A 23309-nucleotide genomic window follows, 5' to 3' on the forward strand; every position below is an offset into this window, starting at 1 on the left:
AGGTAACACCAGGGCATTTGTCTTCCCTGCTGCCTCACCTCAGTTCAGGTTTGTGGCATTCAGGTGACACCAACACACAGGACTCGAGTGTGTTACACAGGCTGTCAGGCGTGGCAGCGTTAGAGCAGGATTTGTGCTGGTTATTAACACGGCCCCATTTTCCGGGTATGGGTGTTGGTTGATTGCAGCCTCAGCTTGGGCAGGGCAGTTGCTTAGGCCGGGAGCACATCTCAGAATGTGCTTTTACCAACCACTCTGTGCAGAGTCATAGGATGGTTTGGGTTGGAAGGGACCTTAAAGATCATTTAGTTCCAACACCTCTGCCACAGACAGGGACACCTTCCACAAGAAAAGTTTGCTCAAAGTCCCATCCAACCTGGCCTGAAAGACTTCCAAGGATGGGGCATCCACAACTCTCGGCAACCTGTCCCAGTGCTTCACCACCCTCACAATGAAGAATTTCTTCCTAACTCCTATGAGTACGCTCCCACACCGGGCTATGGAAAACTAAAAACCCATCGCCACAGGCTTTCCAGGATTTGGGCACCGCTCAGGCTCGCGAGTTCGGCGTGGCTGCAGAAAGCGGCGGAGGGTCTCGGCAGCGGGAGCCCCTCGGTTCCTGCGGCCGGGGGGTAAGGGCCAGCAGGCTCAGCAGGACCAGGGATCCGCCGGCAGCCACCGCCCCTCCGCGGCCGCTCCGCACCTCACTCAGCCCGTGGCACGGCGGGGCCGGTCCGGGCGGCGGCCGGTGGCGTCACAGCGGGGCCCGGCGGGGCCCGCCCCGGCCGGCGCACGGGTCACGTGAGCGGCGGCGGCGGCGGCGTCAGCTGATCGCGGCGCGGCGGCGGCGGCGATGGACTTTCTGCTGGGGAACCCCTTCAGCTCCCCCGTGGGGCAGCGCATCGGTGAGAGCCGCACCCGCGCCCCCCCGACCCTCCCCGCGCCCCCTCTCGCCCGTCCGGCCCCGCGCCCCCGGGGGCGTCCGCCGGACCCTTCCGTGGGGAAGCGCCGGCCCCCGCCTCCGCGGCGGGACCAGCAGCGCGCTAACCAATCACAAGAGCGTTCCGCTCTGACTGACAGGTGCCGCTGGCCAATAGTGAGCGCGCAGCCCGAGGCGGCTCCGTCGGGGGCCCCGCCAGCCAATCGGGGCGCGAGGGGGTCTCGGGGTGGCGAGGTGAAGTTTGCTCTCTTAAAGGGGCCGCAGGCCGGTGGTCCGCGCCACGCCCCCCGGCACCGCAGAGCACCGTGATTGGCTCGGGGCCATTCCCGCCCGCGCCTCTTCGGGGAGCTGCTGATTGGCTGGGCTCCAGCCAGGGCAGCCTATCGCGGCCGGGCGGGAGCGGGGCTCGTGTCCCCCGGTGGCGCGAGGGGCGGCCGCGGGACGGCGGGGCTGTGGGACGGGGAGGGCAGGGGCTGCGGGGACAGCGGGGACAGCGGGGCTGTGGGACGGGGAGGGCAGGGGCTGCGGGGACAGCGGGGACAGCGGGGCTGTGGAGACAGCCGGGCTGTGGGACGGGGGTGGCAGGGGCTGCGGGGACAGCGGGGCTGCGGAGACAGCGGGTGCAGGCTGGGCTGGCTTTGGGGCACGCGGCTCACCCTTTCGGACCCGTGTCCCTTACCCAAAGGACTCATGCGCTGGGCAGCTGGGGGTGTTTGTGTGCCCCGAGCCTCCCTGCATTGAGCTGTGGGACAAGCGGTGCTTGGCAGGGCCATGCACTGGGTCCTGCAGCAGGAGCTGGTTCACGGCATGGAGCACCAGCTTTGACAATGAACACAGCACCCCCTCTGTGACCTGGCAGGCCCACAGGCACATGGTGTCCCACAGACCCTGTGCTCAGGGCTGCTCAGGGAACATGGGAGAAGGATGTGGTCGGAGAAAGTGGAGCAGAGATGCCGCAGTTAGAGAGAACAAGACCGTCAACAGCCGTGCTGGTGTCAGACAGTGATGCAGTCTTTAAAATGCTTAGAATGAAGACTCTGTTCCCATGTTGTGTTGCCTAAGGGCCTTCAAGTTGTGCTTGAAGGTTGATGCCCATTTAAACTCTCCACTTGTAAGTTTATGTACTTGGTCACTTTTGCTGTTCGTCACTTGTCAGACCTTTGCTCTTTGCTGTGAACATGTGGTCCCACATTCAGTCTTTTTGATGTGCTTGCATGAGTGAGCAAGTGGCTGTGTGTGCCGTGGGAAGGGAGCAAGTAGCTGCTTTAAGTAATGCTTTTATTATAATGATTGTAGAGGCTATCCTAACACTGTCCCAAAGTGTGTCAGGGGCACTGTGTTGTGCCACTCTGGTGTTGGGACAGATAGGTGAGATGCATTACAGCCAGGTGGGGGAAGGATCATCAGGAAATACTTCCTGTTATCAAAATCCTCCAGATGATCTTTAACATACCCCCAGAAGAACATCACATGTTTGGTCACACATTCCAGGAGAAGCCATCTCCTGTCCTTTCCTGAATGAATGCTCTGTGTTCCCTCAGTGAGTGTATCAGATATGCCCTTGCGTTTGGGTAGAGGCAATCTGAAGGTTGCCTCACAGATTTTTCTAGTCAGTAGAGTAACCAGATTGTAACCAGGCTTTGCTTCAATTAAGCAAGGGATTCCCAATTAACAAACCAACAGCAAAGAAGAGGAAAAAGAAAAGTTATTTCAAAAGTGTTGTCAGAGAGGGGTTGAGAAGCCTCAGTAGCAGAGGTGTGATAGTAGGGAGATCTTAGTGAATGGGGTTGATTTGGGTTATGGGAGTCCAAAGGAATGGAGGAATTACAGCGTGTGAGAAAGGAACTCTGTGGAGGACTTGAAAGGGCTGGTGACTGAAAATATGAATATTTTCTCCTTTTGAACATTGCCTATCAACATCCTGGGGACATGGATAAATGCTATCTTCCCTGCTTAATTTGGGATGCAAACATGACTTACCCAAACTCGTTTGGTAGGTCCGTGGCAGCTGCGTGTCCAACCCATGAGCCTGATCACCAAACCTGCACAGCACTGCTGCTCTGGGCTGTCTGCAGAAAGATAATGCTGCGTCCTTGTAAATTATTTGGGCAAAGTCATGTATGCTTGATAGAGCTTATGAAGTCTAAAATAGCTTTAGATGAAGGCTAAGGAAGAAAAAAAATAAATCCTCTGTGGCATACTCTAGCAACATTCTCAAATTCCTTCATTAATGTTAATCTAGTAAGACCCATTTATTTTTCTGATTAGGAAAGCAATGCCCAGATAATCTCAGTGATCTGTCACAGAATGAGTCAGTTGCAGAGGAGTAGGTTTCCTAGTTTCTTACTCACAGTTCTGAGATTTAGTCACAAAAGTTGCCTCTGTCTGGTTTTTGCACAGGATGATGTCTCTTCCTGTGATGTCTCTTCCCAAGTAAGAGGAATACAGACTTGCTTGTTTGAGTTTTTTAGTTTTTGTTTCTGTTGTGTGGTGGGTTTTTTTAAAATCCAGTGGGAAAATTTCCAAAGAGTGATAAAGCACCATAGTTCAGATTCTCCCCTCAAAAGGGAAATCCACTGTGCCTCCATCTAGGAGCTAAGAGAAGCTTTTTTCCATTTTCAAAATGGAAAATCTAATTTCAAGGAGGTGAATTCTCTCTTAGTGAGAGGATGGACAGGAAACCACCAATGCTCTCTCCTCACCCTGGAAGTCTAAAATAACTAGTAATTATAGCAATACCAAAATGGACAGAGGCAGGTTATTTCAGTGAGTGAGGGCAGGCAAGGCATAGAAGTAACGGTGTAGCACAGAGATGACACAGATTTTTTTATGGATGGGGGTTATTTTAAGCACGAGGACTGGGAAAAGTTAAGACTGTAAAGAGGGAGCAAGTAGGAAAGGCTCCTGGGTGAGGAAGAGAGGCAGATGCAAGACAATATGTCAAAAAAATCCCCACAACCTTTTGGATCCCACCTCGCAGGTGTTCCTGCACCCCTCTGTGGGCTCTGTGGGTCCCTGTGAGGTTGTGCTTCTCAAAAAGGCATTGCCTTGTCTTCTGTGCCTGCTCTGTCTGGAGGAAAAGGGGCAAAGGCAGCAGTTGAAGAGCCACTTGATCCCTGAGAATTTGAGTTGATTCACAGGAAAGGGGCAGGAGTTCAGAGACACAAATACCCACACCACTATGTCAGCAAAGTCTGTGTCCATCACCATCCTGGAATTAGGTTTGGAGCTGTATCTCTGGTCTCTCTAGAAAGCACATTGTCCTCTCAGGCTTTGGGGGAAGGATACATCTAAATGGTGAAGTCCTGAAAGAGCTGGTGCTGAAGTTCCCTCAAGGGAAGTAAAAGCATGAGGCTTGTTCAGGATGCTGATTTGGGCCTGTGAGTTTGTGAACTGAAGTTGGGAGAAGGGACTCTTGAATTGCTTTCTGCTGAACCTAAGCTGGCTCATGCAACAAACTGCTGGTGCCCTCAAACGCCTGTTGAAATGAGTGAGAAAGTGCTTGATGCTTTGCTGAGGAACTTAGAGCCAGCAAGAAGCACTGCAGGGAACACCGTTTGAAGGCTTCGCTTGGAGGAGGGGCAGAGCATATCACGAGCAAAGGGTTTCTGAGAAGCATCTGGCTGGTTATGGGTACTCCAGGTCTGGAATGGGGAGCAAAGGGGACAGGAGCCTGCACAGTACCTTCTGTCCCTGGCTCCTGTACTTCCCCACAATACTGGCTGCAGTGCTGGTGTGCTGCTGCAGGGACAGCTGAGTGGGATCCCCAGCCCCACAGTGTGCTCTCCCCTGCCACCAGGGCAGAGACAGTAACCTTGAAAAGAAGCAAAGTTGTGAAATGTACTCATAGCACAAAGCAATGTACAGCTCCTTTGCGCCAGTTATGCCAAGCTCGGAGTTCTTCATCATCTGACGGTTCCAAATAACTTTTATCACCTAGCTGCAGTCAGCAGGAGCACATCAAATGCCATGCAGGAAAAGAGCTGATGCTCTGGTTCAACCCGTACCACAGTCCTCCACAGTTCTGGGTCGACCCGAGGAATTTGTGAGGCAGCAGACTGGAATCAGACAAACCCCAGTGCTGTCACACCCGGGGAGCCGGACTGGCTGCCAAAACAATGTGGCTTTGGAGCGGCCCCGTAAGGGCCTCCTGTACATTCAGCGGCCAGTTGGTTTGGGGCTTGGAGGGGGACAGCACTCGCAGGCTCACAGTAACCTCTGCCAGGGGAATTCTCTGCTGCAGGTCAGGCTCAGCTGGTAACACACAGAAGTAGATGCTGCCTGATGAGTCCCACCAGGCAGAGTGCTGGGTGTGTGGCAGTGCCCTGCCTCCTGTGCTCGCTCTTTTTAGGGACTTGTCGCTGTCCCCAGCCATCCCGGGCTCAGATTTCATGCGGAGCAGACAGCTCATGTGCTAATTACAGCTCATGAAATGGGGCCAGCCACTCTGATCCTTCATGTGACTAATGAATTAGACTTTGTTTCCTCCCCTTCTGCAGGCTTTACAAAAGGGTAAAGTTCAGGATTTCAGAGAAAACTCCGTATCTTACTAGGCTTGGACAGTCCCTTACAGCTTGGAAGAGGGCAAGGATGATTAGAAGGGCATTAACTCCAGCTCTCCCAATGCCAGCTAGGCCAGGCCTTAATTTGTACTGGGTAAATTCAAGCGTTTTGTCCTTGAAATTGCCTCAGGGTCACACTCCTGTTTTCCATATGCTCTAATACTACTCTTCCAGCTTTGTATTTTGTGAGCCTGTGTTGAGTTTATGACAGATTTTCTGCTTTACTACAGCTGTCCCTTGATGAGTGTATGAACTGGAGTGAAGTAGCAGGATGACCACTGTCTTGTGGGGTAGCAGCGGGGCAGGATGTGTCACTTCTGAGGAAGCCCAGTTTTCCCCTAAGTGGCCAGCCAGGTGAAGGAGCACACATGGTTTATTTGCATTCCTCTCTGAAAAGCAAACCCACTGCTTGACCTTGGCAGGATTGGTGCATTTGGAGGGAAAGGGTGGTGGAGAGCAGGTTACAGCATGCCACCAAACACTGGGAAGCGAAGGAAGGGTGTTTGCAGATTCAATTCATGTTTGTGTACAATGCAAAGGAAGGTTGGGGAGATCTGAACAGCAAGGATTGATGGTTAAAAGCAGGCTTTATTTTGTCCTGTGTTTCTTCTGTAGCTCAGTTTCCAAGCAAGCTCAGCCCTGTTCCTGAGTTGTGGGTTTTTCCTTCCATGTGCAGTGAGAAGAGTGGATGTAAACTTCCCTTTCAGCAGAGCAACCCCTGTGTAATGGATTTCTGTGATTTCATTGCCAGTGGCAGTAAACAGTGCAGGGAAATTTCTGGCTTGTTCAAACCATCATGTGTCATGAGCAAGGGATCCCAGGGGAGAGCGCAAGTGAGGGGTGGCTTTGTAACCACATGAGCCAAACCCATCACACTGACCTGACCTGCAACCTGCCTGCCAGCAAGGCTGGTGTCCCAGGGAAGGAGGAAACCTGGAGCTCTGACATTGTACTGAGTACTGATCTCAAAGGAGCCCCAATGGAAAACATTTTCCCTCATGTGTTACCACAGTTTTCCCCATTGACTGGTGCACCAGACATGCCCACTGCCCTGGTTGTATTCTCCACCACAGCACCCAGTGCAATGCTTCCTCCTATGCCTTACTGAGGAAGCTTGGATCGCCCAAGATCAGAATCCCTATGTAAAGTTAATACTCAAAGTGACAAAAGTTTACCTGAATCAAGGAGCTTTAAGGTTATTCCAATAATAGCCAGACCTTCAGAAAAGTGGAAGAGTATCAAGAACATTCTGCCACTCTCCTTCCCTTGTCTGCCCTCTTTCATCTGGCTGTGGCCACAATGTCATCAGCCTAATCACTGTGTAATCAATACATTCTGTAGCCAACAGAAAAGGTGGTGGCTGGATTGTGATAAGATGCAGATAGCCTCACACTGTGGTGTGCAATCTGTGGGAGGGACACGTGTATAAGAGGCTCCATTGCACAGTGGTGTGAATAGTTCTGTTCCTGACCCTTAACAGGTCATGATGGATGTGCTTACCCAGGCAGGAATTAAAAAATCATGTTCCTGTGTTATGGCCTTATCCCCTTACTATGTGAATGGGCATTTAATTTCATTCCCACACAGGGATCATTAACTGCTCGGTCAAAGGCAGAAAAAGGCAGCTCTGCAGAGGAAGGACCTCTCAAAAGTGGTAGAGGACCCACAGCAGCAAGGGACAGCCCCAGATTTTGCAGGGACAGCAGTTTTGAAAATGCAGGCACTTCTATAAGTACCTCGCTGGGACTGAGCTCTCCTGAAGAGCACCTGGTAAGTGCTAAACTGGTCTGGCCAGTTTTAATTCTCTTGCCCCAGTGCTAAGTCAAGTGTTTTGTAGGATGAGAGAGCTGGAAATGATGGGTTTTGTCCTTTGCTTGCCATTTGCTGTGTCTCTGTGTTTCCCTGTGGTCTCGGGAGTGCCTGGGTCCTGCTGGCCCCGCTGGCAGTTCTCTTTCCCCCAGCTACTGGTGGTGTCCCTGAAGGCATCAGTCGGTGGCATGGCTAGGACTGAGACATGGATGATTACAGGGTGGAGACACTGGTGCTCCCAGTAATAGCTGCTCATTTCCCAAATCTCTGCCTTGAATAAATAACATCAAGGCTGACTGAGGAATTCCTAATTAAAGGGGACACAATCAAAGCTGAAACAATATTGCTTCAACTTCAGCCTGCAGTTTGCTTCTGCCCACACTCCCTAAAGGCCAGAAGTTCAGGGGAGAGGTGTAAATGTTGAACAAGAGAAAGCTCTGCTTATAGTTTTCTATGTTTGCTTGTTTATTTTTATAGAGCTGGTGTACAGAAGAAAGTGGAGTTGATTCTTTTGTTTCCTTATGTGGTACAAATCAATAATTGGTGCTACTGGCATTAGATCCATATCAGCGTGAGTGGGCCGAACTCACAGTTTCTGGCCTTGCAGTAACAAAGCAAATAAGCCCCCTTTTCCCCAGCTCTGGAGCTGAAGTCATGCTGAGCCCCTTCGTTTCGTGTGCAGAACACCTGAGATCACACAGAGTGTTTGTGCGTCGGTATTGTCGGGTGCCATGGTCACCCACCATCCCAGCCATGTCCTCTGCCGTGGTGACACCTAGTGGGGAGCACTTGGTGACCTGGAATTTGCATATGGATTAGCTTCCTTGCATGTTGTAGTGGCAGCCAGGGAGAAACAGGCTGGGGTCTGGGGTCTTGTGAGAGGTTAACTTAAGAGTGCCAGGGCTGCTCTTTACCCTGTCTTGGTTTCTGTTTTCCAGAGAGAGCTACCGATGGGTCCCTGCGGAGTGAGGACTGGGCTCTCAACATGGAGATCTGTGACATCATTAACGAGACTGAAGAAGGGTAAGGCAGCTGGCAAGGGTCCATATCCAGCGGCAGGTCCCTGCACTGCCTGTAACACCACATCCCTAGGCTGCAGTGGTAACATGCACTGGTGGAGGTAATAAGCTGTGCTTCCCAACAATCCCTGAGACAAGGCTCTGCTAGGAGACCTAGAGACATAGCAAAGCTGTCAGAGCACATATTAGATGCTTGTCTATAATCTTGGTGAGTGCTAGGAGCCATTGAAACAGGCCTTCAGGGTCCCCAGACAACCCTCTGTTCAAGCCAGGCTGCCTCCCAACTCCAAAAGGCATATTTGCATTTCTTCTACTTTGATTTATTCTCTCTTCCTACCCTTCTCTTTCTCTCCTCTGGGAATGTAAAAATCTAAAGGCTGGTGACTGAGGAGGGGAAAATCTCAGGCTGCTATTCAGTCCTCTCACTGTGCCAGTCTTTCTTAGGTTTCTTCTCTGGTATTTTCATGTACAGTCACTCAAACACACACAAAGTGGGTGGGGGGAGCTCTTGTCTCCCTCTCCCTGCAGGGAGATCAATCATCAATCTGCCAGACTTGTTAACTCTGGAGCTGGGGATTTGCCAGTGAATTCAGGGGAGAATGCTCCTTCTCACAGTGGAGATGTCAAGAGCAGCATGTAAAAAGGAAGGTGCTACATGGAATAAAACACGTAGGTCTCACTCCTGCTGTCCTATCCCACAGTGATGTTGACAGAGGATTAGCAAGCCCAGTTTTCAGCTTCACAGTTGTATGGAAACAAGTCAAACATCTCTACTTACAGATCTGCCACCGCTCCTTTTCCACTATCCCCATGGTGCAAAGACACCTGTTGCTGTTCACAGTTCTCAGGCCTGAGCTGTGGCCACTTGTTTCAGATTTGGACACCTGATAACACAGCTTGACAGGCTCTCCCATTGCCCTGCTAATGCCCATCCACTGACACCATGCTGCCCCATAGCCCAATACACTCCTGCCCTCCTCACTGCCTCAGTGTCTCCACCCCACTTTTCTCCTCCGGCACTGCTGCTCTTCTAGCTCAGCTTCTCTTCCTGTGCTCTGCTAAAGCATGTTGGTTCATTTGTGCCCTCTTAAGACCACAGTTGTCTGAGACCATGGTGTTTCTCCCCTCTGAGAATGGTTAATGAGGCCCTGCTATGCTGTTGCTCTCATACCCACCTGCAATATAGGCAAGATTTTGCCACTGCATCTCCCCTGCGGCTTTTGAGCCTCCTTGTCTCCAGGGAAATGTTAAACATCTCCTCTTTGAGCAACACAGGAATTGCCACAGCTTGCTTCTCCTTCCTGTTTCTAACCCATGCCAAGCTTTTCTGTGATCTCCTCCTCTTCAGTCTCTCTGCCATGGGATTTTGCTCTATCCCCAGCAAGTGTGTTTCTAGCATTGTTTTTCCTCTGTTCTCTCTTGTGTCCTAAACATCTTGAGCTGTTTCAGATGTCAGCGCAGAGGCCTCCAACTTCAGTAACAGCACTCGGGGACATGGTTTAGTGCTGGACTTTGCAGTGTTAGGTTTATGGTTGGACTTGATGACCTTAGAAGGTCTTTTCCAACCTAAATGGTTCTATGATCAGCCAACCCCACTCCTCTTGCAGAACTACAAGCAGACGCTGCTTTACCAGTCACTGCTTCAAGCCATCCTGAAAACATGGTGAGGGATACCTGTTGAGTGTGAGGCATCCAAAACCAGTGGCTGTTTTTCTTTGCCTCAACCTTCTGATGATCTTCCTTCATCTTATTTCTCCTTCAGGCCCAAAGATGCCTTCCGAGCCATTAAAAAGAGAATTGTAGGGAATAAGAACTTCCATGAAGTTATGCTGGCTTTGACGGTGAGTGGTCAGGGCTCTTTCTCTGCTCTGTGATACCCTGCTGTAAAGCTGAGTGCTGAACACAAGTACTTTTTAGCACACATGCTGAACAGACACATGCACCTAAAGCCAACAAGTCTAACATGTGGGCAGAGAAGGCTACAGCTAATGCTTCATTGCCTTTGAAGGTCCTGGAGACCTGCGTCAAGAACTGCGGCCATCGCTTCCACATCCTTGTGTCCAGCCAGGACTTTGTAGAAGGTGTCCTGGTGAGAACGATCCTGCCAAAGAACAATCCACCTGCCATAGTGCACGACAAGGTGCTGACCCTCATCCAGGTGAGTCAAGAAGTGTGAGCATCTGCACCCATCCAGAGAGTGTGTGTGTTTGGGTGTCTGTACAGAAAGTTGTTGTATGTGGTGATGGGCTGTACTGTCTCCTTCTCCCCAGTCCTGGGCAGATGCCTTCCGCAGCTCTCCGGACTTGACTGGTGTCGTTGCTGTCTATGAAGACCTGAGAAGGAAGGGCCTGGAGTTCCCCATGACTGATCTGGACATGCTGTCACCCATCCACACACCACAGAGGGTATGGGAGTATTGCTGAAGAGAAGAATGTTGGGCAGCTGCCATTCTGGAGCAATGAGGGGATTTCAGGAACTCTGTCTTGCATTTAGAGGGTTTTTGGGTGGTGAGAAGCTCCAGGACAGCCAAGAGCTGTTGAAAGCAGATGGGGAGTTGCCATCAATATTTTTCCTCTAGTTGCACTGCCCTGTCAAGTGTGAGTGTCTAACATCTCCTTCTCTCTGTCACCTTCCCCACTTTTGTCTGCAGACTGTGTATAGCTCCAACTCTCAATCTGGACAGAACTCACCCACAGTCAACTCCCCTCAGCAGATGGAGTCCATCCTCCACCCTGTCACCCTGCCCCCTGGGAGAGGGACATCCAGCGACGCGCCCATCACGCCCACACCAGAGCAGGTGAGCTGGACACAAATCCCAGGATGTTGCTGACTCTGCCTGTGTTTGAGGCTATTTCACAAACACTGTTCTGGGACTGCAGTCCTGGTCCTGCCCCGGCCTCTGTCTTCAAGGAGTTGTTCATCTAAAGCACAGTTCTTCGAGAGCTCCCCAGAGCTCCATTGTGGTCACAGTGATGAACTGGGATACCGCAACCATAGAGTGGTTATGTTTTCCTAAGACAGGGCTGCTTGCAGGTAGAGGAAAGTTCTCCTGGCTATAGGGAAGTGGGGAGCTGAGACATGATGCCTCTTTATCATCTTTGTTTATCTTGCCTCACTGCTTACTTTATATGAATCAACCCTGTCTGGCTATGTGGTTTCCAAAGGCTAGGGCTTCCTCACTTGTTTCCCCATCCTCTTTTCTCCTTCCTCACCCTGACTTCATATGATACCATGTTCAGCACCAAACCTCCAGCTGTCGGTATTTTGCATTCCCTTGCAGAACAGAGAGTAGAAACTGTTCTAAAGAGGGTCATTAGCAGCTTGTAAACCAGACGAATAAAGCTTCAACTGCACACTGAGCTGAGGCTCTCCTGTTGAATGGGAATTAATTTTTTTCCCCTCTCGTACACCACTTTGGAAATTAAACTATTTAAATGGCTACCACACGGGGGCTGTTAGCTGAGGAGAGATTTGAATCATAACAGCAGCCTGTGCTGGCTATTAAAAATCAAAGGCTAGTGGCCAAAGATCCCAGGTGAGGGCCTGGCATCTGTTACCAGCAAATGAATTTGATGGTAAGTAATGAAGGTGTTTCCTGTTGGGAGCTCCTGAGAGCTAAAATGAATGGTGACAAACAAACTCCCCAGTGGCTGTTCCTCCAGCTCTGTGAACATGCTTACATATGTGGTGCCATTCCCTGCCATTCAGAGCTACCTCAGCTGCGTCCCCCACCTTCCCTGGTGGAGCTGTCACTTTGCTTTGCTTTTGCAGATGGGGAAGCTGCGCAGAGAACTGGAAGTGGTGAATGGGAACACAAAGGTTATGTCGGAGATGTTGACGGAGCTGGTGCCATCCCAGGCTGAGCCTTCTGACCTGGAGCTGCTGCAAGTAAGGAACACACGGCAGGGGTGGAGGGCTGGCACATGAAGCACAATGACTGGATGGACTGAGGCCCGATGCATGCCAGAGGAAGGACTGGACAGTTTAGTGTGGGGCTTTATCAGGGAGTGAAGGGATAAGGGACACACAGGGAAGGTAGAGTTTCAATGGTGGATGGAAATTGCACTACCGAGGCTGGAATCATCTCACATGGGAATTTGTAGTTGCCAAGGGCCTTTCTTTCTGGGTGATGTGTTACACTAAAAGCATACAATTATTCCATGTAAAGCTCAGACTCAATTTACCTCTCACACCAGTATTTGTTGCTCATCAACAGTTCCTGATAGATCCCTGATAGTAGCCTCTGGGGTCTGTGTTCCAGACAGACTTCTAGATTTGTGAGTGCTCAGCCATAAGCGTGACCTTTGTGGTAAATTGCCCTGCTTTGAACAGGAGCTGAATCGGACATGCAGAGCCATGCAGCAGCGAGTCCTGGAGCTGATTCCCCGTGTCCTCCACGAGCAACTCACCGAGGAGCTGCTCCTCATCAATGACAACCTCAATAACGTGTTTCTACGCCATGAAAGGTACCTCTCTCCTCCCTTCTCTTCCCTGCTCTCCCTCAAGAGTTCACTGCCCTTGAAGGCTGCCTAGCCCACCCTTTTGATCTGCCCATGAGTATAATACTCGAGACATATCAGTCTGTATCATCCATCCTTGAGAACAAAGCCTGTTCTCAGTTTTTGCTGACTAATTCCTGTCCCTTCAAAACTGCTGTGTAAGTTCCTGACGGGATATAAAGATGTGCCTGTGGCATAACCCAGAAGAAGGAGGCAACTGCATGGAAAGAGCTGGTTTTCTGGCTCTGAGGCAGATGGGGACAGAAAGAAATTGCCCAGGTGGGATCAGCACTCCTTTTTTTTTTTTTCCTTCTATTTCAACAAACACATCTCTTTGCTAGATTGAAGTCTGGGGAGTTCATCCCCAGATGAACTGTATGGAGAGCTGTTGGTTAGGAGTAACTCTGGAGGATCCTAAGAAGCATTCTCACACCACCTCTCAGGAGACATCAACTCTCTGGGTCTTGTTGGGGTGTCTTGAGGGGAAATTGGGCCCTGAGCCATGATTCCCCTTTCCTTGTGGGTAGGAAACGGCAGACTGTGCCAAGTCTTATAAGAAATCTCCTGGGCTGTGAGTGAATGAGCCCACACGACTGAAATGCATCCTGTCATCTTTCTTGCAGGTTTGAGCGACTTCGGACAGGACAGCCTGTTAAGGTAACTCGGAGCAACTGCCCCTCTGTGCAGCTTGGTTTACATCCTGCAGGTCCAGCAGTGCCCTGCTGACTTGGAGGGAGGTTCAGTCTGCCCCACTTAGAAATGGTGGGCTTTGCTGTCCCAGCCAGGCTGCACCAGACCACCTGGTGTGTGGGACACCCCAGTTCCCACTGCAAGCCTCTCCTGCCCTGCCCAATGAGCAAGAGCAGAGCAGCAGTTATGTTTATTAGTGAGATTCCAATTCCCATATAAACCTTCTCTGAGCACTACCCTGTCCTCTGAACCAGCATCTACCCTACTTATTGACATCCAGCAGAGCTGGGAGGCTGGCTACCACGGCATATCCTGCCCTGGGACACTATTCCCAGCCAGTTCTCTGGTCACTGTCCCTCTTCTCCCTCTTCATAGCTGATACCTTTTAATGAGTGCAGAAGGGCTTTCCTCTCCAGTATCAATGAGCTAGGATTGTAGGGTCAGGGTGTCCAAGCTTCAGAAACTCTCCACCATCTTCTTTTTTCTTCCTACAAAGGCACCAAATGAGGCAGAGAACAGCTTGATTGACCTGGCACCCAGTACTCCTTCAGCACTGAAACAGCCTGAAGTCACCAGCAACCTTTCCTCTCAGCTGGCTGGAATGAGTATGTTGCCATGTGGTTTTCCCCTCAGTCTTTCTCCTGTACTGCTTTGAAAATCCTTTCCTGCCCTTGAATCATCTCCCAAAATTATTTAGTCAGATTCATAGAGTAACCTAGAGAAATGCCCTGTGTTTTCAACTAATAAACTCATGAAGAAGCTTGTATATGCCCCAGGGCACTCAAGCATATGTCTTGGTGTTCTCACCTCACATTGTGCAGGAGGTGGCCATGACTTAAGAAGGACCTCAGCATTAGTGTGTGGCTAAGGACCTTGCCTTCCAGAAGGATCGGGAATAAAGTTGCTCTCTCTGCAATGCCTGGCAGCATTGCCTGCTTACCTCTCTTGCTGTGTGGTGTCAGGCTGACCACTGAGGTCTGGGAGAAGCAGAGCAGCTGAAGCTATGCTGCAAAGGCAGCCATGAGCATCTTGGGCTCAGGACCCAGGATTTGACAGGCTGTTTACTCAAGAAGCCTGAGGGATCCTGGGGGTTCTTCAAGATATACCAACGGCCTACATAGCACTGCCTGGATGCAGGTGCAGAAAATTGGCACAAGACTGTTTTTACAGACAAGCCAGCTAAGATATTTTTCAAGTCACCTTTTTTTCAGATGATGCCTGAGTCACAAAATCCACTCATCTGTCTCAGAGGCATTTGCCCAGAAGCACAGGTTATTTTCTTCCACAGGTTATGGAGCAATTCCCTCCAGAGTTGTCTAAGATGGTCAGGAACATCTAGCCTTCAGCATCAGTAAATTGATGCTGCTGCTGTCTGAAACTGAGCCAAAAGTATCTACTGAGTAGGCAAAGAAACTGCTTCTGTTACTTCACCCACGACACTGCCCACATGAACAGACTGTGCTGCAGCTGAGGAGCGGGATGGAGGAGTGGACCTAGAGCAGTTTAGCCCATTCTGATGATAGCTTCCCATCCAGCACTCTCCAAGCCTACAGTCCTCCGTTTGCTGCTCTGTGCTGCCTGCTGACCCTGCTCTCTCTCCCACAGACCTAGGCTCAAGCAGTGTAAGTGCAGGGCTGCACTCCCTCGACACTTCTGGCAAGCTGGAAGAAGACTTTGACATGTTTGCCCTGACCCGTGGCAGCTCGCTGGCTGAGCAGCGCAGAGGGTGAGTGGAGCAGCTCCCTCTGTCCTGTCCTGTCCTGCCTTCTTGCAAAGGATGAGGGCTCAGGGTAAATGGGGCCATGACCCCAACCAGCAGCACTTCCTGGGAGACAGGAGGATGCAACAGAAATGCACTCTTCACATGCACAGTGTTTGTAGGATGAGCTCTGTGCTCCCAGTCCTTTTTCCTGCTGCCAACATCTCCCCTTCACAGTGTCGTCCTGGGTATGGGGAGAAGGAATTAGTGAGCATGTGAGCATTGCAGTGCCACATGTTCTGGAAGATTCAGTGTCTGGGGATGAAGGTGTGGAGTGGGACTGTCTCAGTCTTCTTGTCTGCCTCTTAACTCATGTGCCCTGACAGGGGTAATGTTGAATTTGGGAATTGCTGAGTACTGATTCAGCCTAACAGACAGAGTATTGAGCTGGAGTGCAGGAAGAGTGCAGTCAGTTGTGCCTTGCAAGAGGGCACTCTTCTGTGCCTCAGCTTCCCCGTTGGCAAGTGGGACTGATGTTTCTTCGTCCATGGTGTGTTTGAGACCTCCTGGTGTAAAGCACTAAGAGTTGGGTCTCCATAGAACTGGATGAACTGAAGAGGTCTTCTCCACTGCAGAGTGGATTCCCGAACCCTTGTTCTGGAGGAGCTGACAAGAGCTGTGCTGACCAGATCCCCTGGGTTTAGAGACTGTGGCTGATCTCACACTGCTTTGCCTGTCAGTGCCATTCACTGCTCTCCATTGAGTACCAAGCAGTAGAGACCAAGGGCACATCACTGCCTCCAGCCCTCCAAGACCTGTGCTCCTGCATTCCTGCAGCCACTGGAGTGCCTTGTTCTGCAGCTGGCCAGTAGCAAGTTAAGGTCTCTTACACATGTCAAGTTAAGGTCTCTTAACTACATCTCCTTCCATTCCTCTGCCTCAGACTGCTTCTGGTAAACATGGTGGGGAAACCCATGGCCTACACATGACTTCATGTGTTTTGTCCCTGGGTTTCCCCACCGCTTTTACTGTGGGTTGTGCTGCCTGAGGACAGAGACAGTCCAGCACAAAAACAGTTGTCTCAACAGCACCCAATCTGGGGCTGAAACTGGAGCCATTGGTATGTGCTCAGTGCTGGAGATGTGCACAGAGGTGGAATTGTATCCTCTCTGCTGTAGCGCAGTCCTTAACAGGCTGAGGTTTATGATCTCTGCACAAGTAACAAGGCATCTTCTATTTATTCCTCACTGCCCTTCATCTGCCTGCACTTGCACTCCTGCCAGGTAACCTCTGGTGGCTCAGGCTTCACATTTCACTCACGAGTGTCTGCTCTCAGTGTCTCCCTGCACTTGGACAGACTCATTGCCCTGCAGCTCCCGAACAGGACGTGCTGGCAGAGCCTCTGGAGTTTGTTCCTGACCCCCCATGCTTTATGTGTGTCTCGGTGAAGCAGTGCTTGAGGCACTTCAAGCCTTTCCTGCCATTCTTCCTCATCAGTGGCATGATAGCAGCGCTGTACTTCATCCTGGATGCCATTGTCCACAGCGGCCCCTTCACTGATGAGCACTTCTTTGAGAAGTTTGAGCGGCGGTGGCCCAAGCCCCTGGCCTCCAACAAAACCAGCTCCACTTGATGTTCTGCTGGATCTGTGGAAAGGGGCCTGGGAGCAGCTGGAGAGGAAACTTGTGGAGAGTTTCTGTGAAAGGCTTCATTTTCCTAGCATGGACAGCTTTCCCCACTCAGCATGGATCAAATGGTGACGTGTGGCATTGTCACGTGTAGTAGCAGTCTAGAGGGGGCACAGGAATGGGATGAGGGAAATTATGGGTGAGACGTGTCTGCGTGTGGAATGGTGCGTTTGGAGGCCTGGAAGCAACATGAGGCTCTTCTGATCATCCAGTCCCACCTATATAGAATAGGCCAGTGAGCCTCTGCCACCATCATTTCTCAAGTGGTATTAGTTAAAGAGATGTTTCTGAGCTGTTTGTGTCTATGAAGATAGATGAGTATGTAGGGGCTTGTTGCTCAAATCCTTTCTGAAATGTCTGTAATATTCTGGTCAGTCTGTGTTAGTTTTCTCTCTTTATAGTCCACCCCAAAGAAGGTAAGTGTTGTGGTTAATGCACCTAGCTGTAAGTCTGTGTCTTAGTTTTCATATGAGTCCTTGTCATTCTTCTGTCAGTGTGCCAGGGCTGTCCTGTTGGATCCCACAATGCTGTTCCAGTGAGTAGATTAGTCTGTTTTGTGGTGGGCTATGCCTTTAATAAGGGCTTTGCACACCTTTCTAGATGCTCTTGGGAGCAGAAAGATGAGGCATGAAAAGTTGTGCAGTCAGAAGAACTGAATATTATGTTTAGGAGTTTTCCTGCTCTTCATTCTCAGGCCTCTCATCAGCCTGTGTTTTGTCTCACTTTTTGCTTCCAGGGTAAAGTATGAAGACCCCCAAGCCACCAAAGGCCTCGCTGGTGCCCTGGATGCCCGGCAGCAGAACACAGGAGCGGTAAGTGGCCACAGCTTTTAGTACATCACCAGGAATGGGAGCAACCTCCTGGCTCACCAAGGCAGTAAGTGTGCTATCTGGAAAAAGTCAAGTAACTCCCACTCTCCACCAACCTGCATTTCCTAGCTGGGCTACATACCTCATTCTTTAAAGCCCTGAGGTGAGGAGCTATGGAAGGTCTGGGGTTGCCTGAAGGATGTCCTTCCCCAGGGAAATTTCCACCTGGAAATGTATGTTTTATTCCTCTTCAGCAAATTTCCAAGTCCAGTTGCCTTCTCTCAGCAATCAGAGAAGTAGGCCACCAGTACTAGTATATTCTTTCCCCCACCCCAAACCCACTGCCTCCCCTCTCCCTCACACTGCAATGCAGACTCTCTCTCATTCAGGGGGAGTCTGGTGCCTCTAGTGATGGAGCCCAGCTGACAAAGTGGATGATGCGTCAAGGAATGGTGAGATCTGAGGTCGTGGAGCACCAGCAGGGAGGAAGGAGGCTGGGGCTCTGGCACAGAAGTGTCACTGGCACAGCACATGAGGATGCACAGCAGACATCAGCAGATACTGCTAACTGAAATTAAGCAGCCCTGGGCTGGGCCAGTAGTGGAGACCAGGTTTGGGAAGGAAACAGGCAGTGTGTCAGTCCTTCCTCAAGTAAACATTTGTGCAGGAAAAAATCCTAAGAGCTCTGAGGCCAAGAGAGCATGTGCCACTCTGAGCTAGAGGATGGCCTGTTTTGGGATGGGTGTCTGAAGCAGAGGCAATAGGGCAGCTGCTGAGGGCAGCTGCTGCCATTCATTGTCCTTGCAGTCTCTCCTCCTTAGCATGAAGTGCCTCATTTGAAGGAAAACGCGTTCCGACTTTACCCTGTTGAAGGCCTCTTCCTATAGCTAGTGACTGAGCTTTCAGGAGGTTGAATTTGGTCTTTTGGCAGCAGGAATTCCTGCAATTGCATTCCCACAGGCACACAGAGGCTTTGACAGCTCCTGGGTCTGAAGCTTGTTAGCCTGTCTTCCTGTAATGGGCACTGCCCAGACTGATGTCTGCTCTAGGAAGTTTCCCCACATGCTGTACAGTTGGCTTGAATGCACTTCTACCCCAGAGAGATCCTCTCTGTGTAGGCAAAGCCAGTTTGCTTTGAAACTTCCCTAATCTCACACATCCTCTTCTGTTCCCATTCATCCATCTGCCAGCTGTGATAACTATCTGCGCTTGCTCCCTGGTTTGGGAAAATCTGCCTGTCTTTGGTACAAAGGCGTTGCTCTTTTTCTTGGTCTCAGTGTTTTCCTGAGGGCAAGGGAGCTATATATATTAGAAAACTAATAAATAAGTTCCCACAAATACTGTCTCATGCTTCTGCTTGGGGAGCCTCTAGCAAGGGCTGCTTCTTGCTCAGCTTTGTTCAGGAGCTCATGACTGGAAAAAAGGATCTGGGGTTTTGAATCTGATTTTGTTTCTGTCAAGGTTATCTCTGTCCACTAGGAATATGTCTCTTTTCTGTTTAAATTGATCAGGGACATGAATTCTTCTGAGCTAGCCTCATCCCTACTGGAAGTAAAATTTAACTGTAGATGACTTTCTCTTTGATGGGTCTGTTTCAGTAGTTTGAAAGTGTGATGTCAAATCCTGCTGTGGTCCATGATCCTACCAGGGAATCAGTTCTTGGCAGGTGTCTTTCCCCTTTATTGTGCTGCCAGACCTGGCACCTCTAATATCTTCAGCATTTCAGATTTTGACATCAGACTGTCACTGGTTTGTAGAAGGGAGGAGGTGTAGAAAAATGCATGTCTCTTGTTCTCTGGCTGCCTAACACAAGCAGCCAATATTCACCTAGTGGGTCCTCACCAAAAAGCAAAGTCTGGTCCAGTCCTAATACCCCAAAGCCAACCACCAAACCACAGATGCTTTTAATGGCATGTATCCTAGAAACTGCGTGTCTGGGCATGGATGGGGCAGAGGAAGCAGGTAAGCAATGGCACCGGTAGCTGGGAGAGCTTTGCAGTGGCACTGGCTGGATTTGGATGGGCCTGAGCTGACAGAACAGTGGAGCGAGAGGGTGAGCTTGTGAGTTGGGCTTTCATTTTGCATAGTGGATTTACTGGAACATCCTCTATTTTCTTGGCCTCATCACCCCTTTTTTTCTGCCCCAGGTACCAGTTCCTCAAGCCAATTTCATGGAAGACATAGAAAAGTGGCTCTCCACTGACGTGGTAAGTGAGGGGCTGCTTTCCTGGAGCCAGCAGTCCTGCTGGAGTTGTCTGTGGGCTGGATTTCAGGCAGTGTGTAACAGTGCTGGCATTGCTGAATGTGTGGCGCAGGCTGCTGGGAGGGATCACGAAAGGAAAAGGCAAGGACACAGGCTTTGGGATACCACAACAGTACAATCAGCCTTCTGGGAGACATAGCTAATGAACTGAGGCTCAGGGTCCCTCTAACGTGTCTGTACTGTGGAAGTGGGGGCAGCACTATCCTGTCTCTCCATGTGCAAAGAATCACATCTGTGAGATGCCTTTACCTATCTTCCTTCTAACCATGCCTTTCTCCTTCTTCTTTAGGGCGAATCAGAGGATGCAAAAGGTGTCACCAGTGAAGGTAAGGTTGGTGCCAGCCAACCCTCTTCTTTAACTGTTCCTGGCAGCACCTTAGCTCTTCCACAAACCCCCCTCCTTGCTAATGCTCTGCTCTTCTCTTGCCCTCAGAGTTTGACAAATTTCTGGAAGAGCGAGCGAAAGTTGCGGACCGCCTCCCCACTTTGTCCAGCTCCTCGGCAGGGACGTCCGTGTCCCCTCCTGCTGCCAGCCATCATCGGAAGCAAGCAAAGGAAGATGATGCTATGTTTGCCTTGTGAATGCTATGGACCGGTGTGCTGTGGAGCAAGAGGCTGTGTGTGCTGTTTTGCTTGCCTCCAACCAGGGGCCAGCACAGGAAGGACTCTGTCCCCTTCCTCCATTCTCTTCCTGTTTCACCTTTGAGTTATTTTTATTTTTAAGCTGCTTTCAGACTTCAGATAATCTTTGTTGTGTTTAGGGATATCATACAATAGACTTCTGAAGGGGGGGGTTCAAAGCTGCTAGAGAATGTGGGAGTTCAGTGGGCTTTTTATGGTACAGTGTGGACAAAGCAGAAGCTCCGGAAGAAGCTCCTTCATCCTAGTCTCCAATGAGGTAGTTAGAGATCTTGGCCAAGAAACAGGAGAGGCTGCAGTCTGCTGCTGAAATCATTCCTGCCTGCCTCTTTCCTCACCCCTCTCCTAGAATGTATCTCCAGCCCTCTGCCTGCCAGTGTTAGACTGGAAAGCACGGGGATGTGAAACATTACTGGTGGCCAAGGAGGAACACTAACGGTAGAGGAACCCTGTTGCTCTAATCTCTCTTTCACAAGTGCTTGTGGTATGCAACACCTTCCCACTCAACCCCTTCTCTTCCTCTTCCCCGCCTTCCTTTCCCTATCAGTTTATTCAGAATCCTACCCACAGCTCAGATGTTTCCATTGCATGACAGCCAGTCATCCAAGCCCTTGGCAGCACCCAGGACTGCAAGTGGTACCCCAGGCTGAAGGGACTGTCTCCCACGGGGTAGGATGTGCCTTCAGCAAACTATTTGCAGTTAATTTAATTCTCCATTATCATATTTTTCTCCCAATGTGATCCTACCTCCCTCTCTCACTTCCACTGATGCCTTCCACCACATTGTGCCGTGGTGTGGGAAGTCTCTCTGAGCCAGGCCAATGCTACAGACTCCCTCAGGGTGGCTGTGTGCACTGGGGTCACAGAACTGCGTCCCCTTAAAGCAGGAGGCCCTTCCATCAGCATGTGGGAACGTGCTGTTGCTGTAGAAGCTTGTTCAGCTGATGAGCACAGAGGGGAAGCGAGACATCAGTCATTTCATGCCAGCAAAGCAGCCCTGCAGCAGCCAGAAGCTCCTCTGCACATGGGGAGAAAAACCCTCCTGAGCAAACTGCACACGCTGCCCAGTTGTAAATGAAAGCCAGGGAGAAGGGTGCCAAGCTCAGGGCTTCTGCTCGTGGGATTTCTTGTTGAGCGTGGGAGAGTTGTCTTTTTTTACTGCACATTAAAGGAGCAAAGACTTGAGTCTCCCTTGAAGATACGGTGTGTGCTGTCAGTGCTGGTGTGGGGAGGGGAGGATGCTGTGGGGAGAAGAGGGATGAAACCATGCAGCCACATTTGCTCTCCATGAAAAGGCAAGGGCACTGGTGCTGAGAGGAGAACAGCATGGGGGCTGAGGGTGCTGGGAGTCAAGGGAGGTGCTCCCTGCTTTTTACCACAGTCTTGTGGGGAGGTGATTACAGCCCATCTCAAAACAGCAAGAAGGCAAGCTACCCCCTCTCCTTTCTCTCTCTGCCTTGTGGCCAGATCTGAATACCCACCTTGCAGTCTGTAAGTCACTTATAAAGACATGCAAGAAATACAGTTGCTACTAAAGGGCCCTCTGGTATCCACAGGACATCCTCAGTTGTCCCTATGCTACCTCTCCAGTGTCCAGCTGAGTGGGAGCTGTGGGAAGGATTCTTAAAAGGAGGTTAAGTAGATTTGAAAATGTCATCCGAAGAAAGGCAAAAGGGCCAAGTGGCTGAGGTTCCCCTGCTGGAGCACGTGCAGGAGAGGAAGCAAGAGCTGGCTCATGATGGAATACAGGCTAGTTTTGTAACTGTGAGGCTGGAAGGGCTTCCAGAGCAAGCAAGGCCCAAGCCCTCTAGCCAGTGCCTGGCCTCAGGCTGCCTGGCTCAGCTGGGAAGGAAGGGCTTCTGGTGCCCAGTCAGTGTTTCTGCAGGGTACCAGGCTGTTCACACTGGTGATGCTTTAACACTGGTTCATGCCTCAGCTGGCACTGAAAGCTCTCAGTGCCTCCAGCTACCTCGGAGCACTGCCTGCAACTTTCCCAAAAGGAGAGATGAAGACATCCCTGAATGGATATCCTGAGTATGGGGAGTTCAAACTCCTCCTTACTGCCTCTGGGATGCCCTGAGTCCACCTCAGGATAAAGCCCCCGTCTTCACCCTCACCTTGTTTTTAATTCCCCAGACAGCTGGCACAGGACCTGGCAAATCTAAGAGGGAACTGTCCCCAAGGAAGACTTGAGTGCAGGAGAAATGAGTTGCTGCTATTTTCGTCAAGGGGCAAACAGATGGAAAGGGTTTTTGGTGTCTGCCAAGTGAGGTCAGTTTGAATCGATGGCCAACAGGTGAAAATTCAGAGTGCTGCTTGCGGCCCCCGGGGTGAGCCTGTCCCCTCCCCACAGTGCTTTTCACTGAGATTTATCTGACAGGGAAAATGTATCTCTTTTTCAAGTAACTGAAAATATGAAGAATGGGGATGAAGGCATGGAAAGACTCCAAATTAGTACTGTCGTGCTGTTATAGATTATACCAATAATAGCTTGAATAATTTTGCAAGGTTTCTTTTCAGAAGCGAAGGGAAAAAAAACCTGCTAGTTCTGCAAGAGATCATTTCAAATAGAGGTTGGGCACTTTGCATTGGCAAAAACTGCTTCATGATTGCAAAAAAAAAAAAAAAAAAAAAAAAAAAAGCACTGCAAGGAATTATTTTAAATGCCTTTCCCTTTTCCCTTTTTAAAAGT

At 50.5% G+C, this 23309-nt stretch overlaps 1 protein-coding gene across 3 annotated transcripts; it reads left to right on the top strand.

Annotated features, from left to right (window-relative positions):
* Window positions 1-787: 787 nt before the first annotated feature.
* On the top strand, window positions 788-21814 carry TOM1 (target of myb1 membrane trafficking protein). 3 transcript variants are annotated; one of them, XM_032106218.1, is made up of 16 exons: window positions 788-905; window positions 8250-8334; window positions 10093-10171; window positions 10339-10488; window positions 10601-10735; window positions 10981-11127; window positions 12102-12218; window positions 12663-12796; window positions 13453-13486; window positions 14016-14124; window positions 15125-15245; window positions 17643-17718; window positions 18105-18167; window positions 19863-19922; window positions 20268-20304; window positions 20412-21814. In XM_032106218.1, the coding sequence occupies exons 1-16, from the start codon at window positions 854-856 to the stop codon at window positions 20558-20560; spliced, it is 1548 nt and encodes a 515-aa protein (XP_031962109.1). In that variant the 5' UTR covers window positions 788-853; the 3' UTR covers window positions 20561-21814. The 3 variants fall into 3 exon arrangements, with proteins under 3 accessions (XP_031962109.1, XP_031962110.1, XP_031962111.1); XM_032106220.1 differs by lacking the exon at window positions 788-905 and adding an exon at window positions 7117-7272; XM_032106219.1 differs by lacking the exon at window positions 18105-18167.
* The last annotated feature ends 1495 nt before the right edge of the window (window positions 21815-23309 follow it).

Source organism: Corvus moneduloides, chromosome 4 (assembly GCF_009650955.1).
Source record: "Corvus moneduloides isolate bCorMon1 chromosome 4, bCorMon1.pri, whole genome shotgun sequence".
Lineage (NCBI taxonomy): Eukaryota > Metazoa > Chordata > Aves > Passeriformes > Corvidae > Corvus > Corvus moneduloides.

Bases quoted from the DNA above. Each gene is read 5' to 3' on its own strand.
- TOM1 (XM_032106218.1), top strand. From the start codon at position 854: ATGGACTTTCTGCTGGGGAACCCCTTCAGCTCCCCCGTGGGGCAGCGC. The intron at 11,128-12,101 runs GTGAGCTGGACA...TTGCTTTTGCAG, and splicing joins TCACGCCCACACCAGAGCAG to ATGGGGAAGCTGCGCAGAGA. The intron at 20,305-20,411 runs GTAAGGTTGGTG...TCTTGCCCTCAG, and splicing joins AAAAGGTGTCACCAGTGAAG to AGTTTGACAAATTTCTGGAA.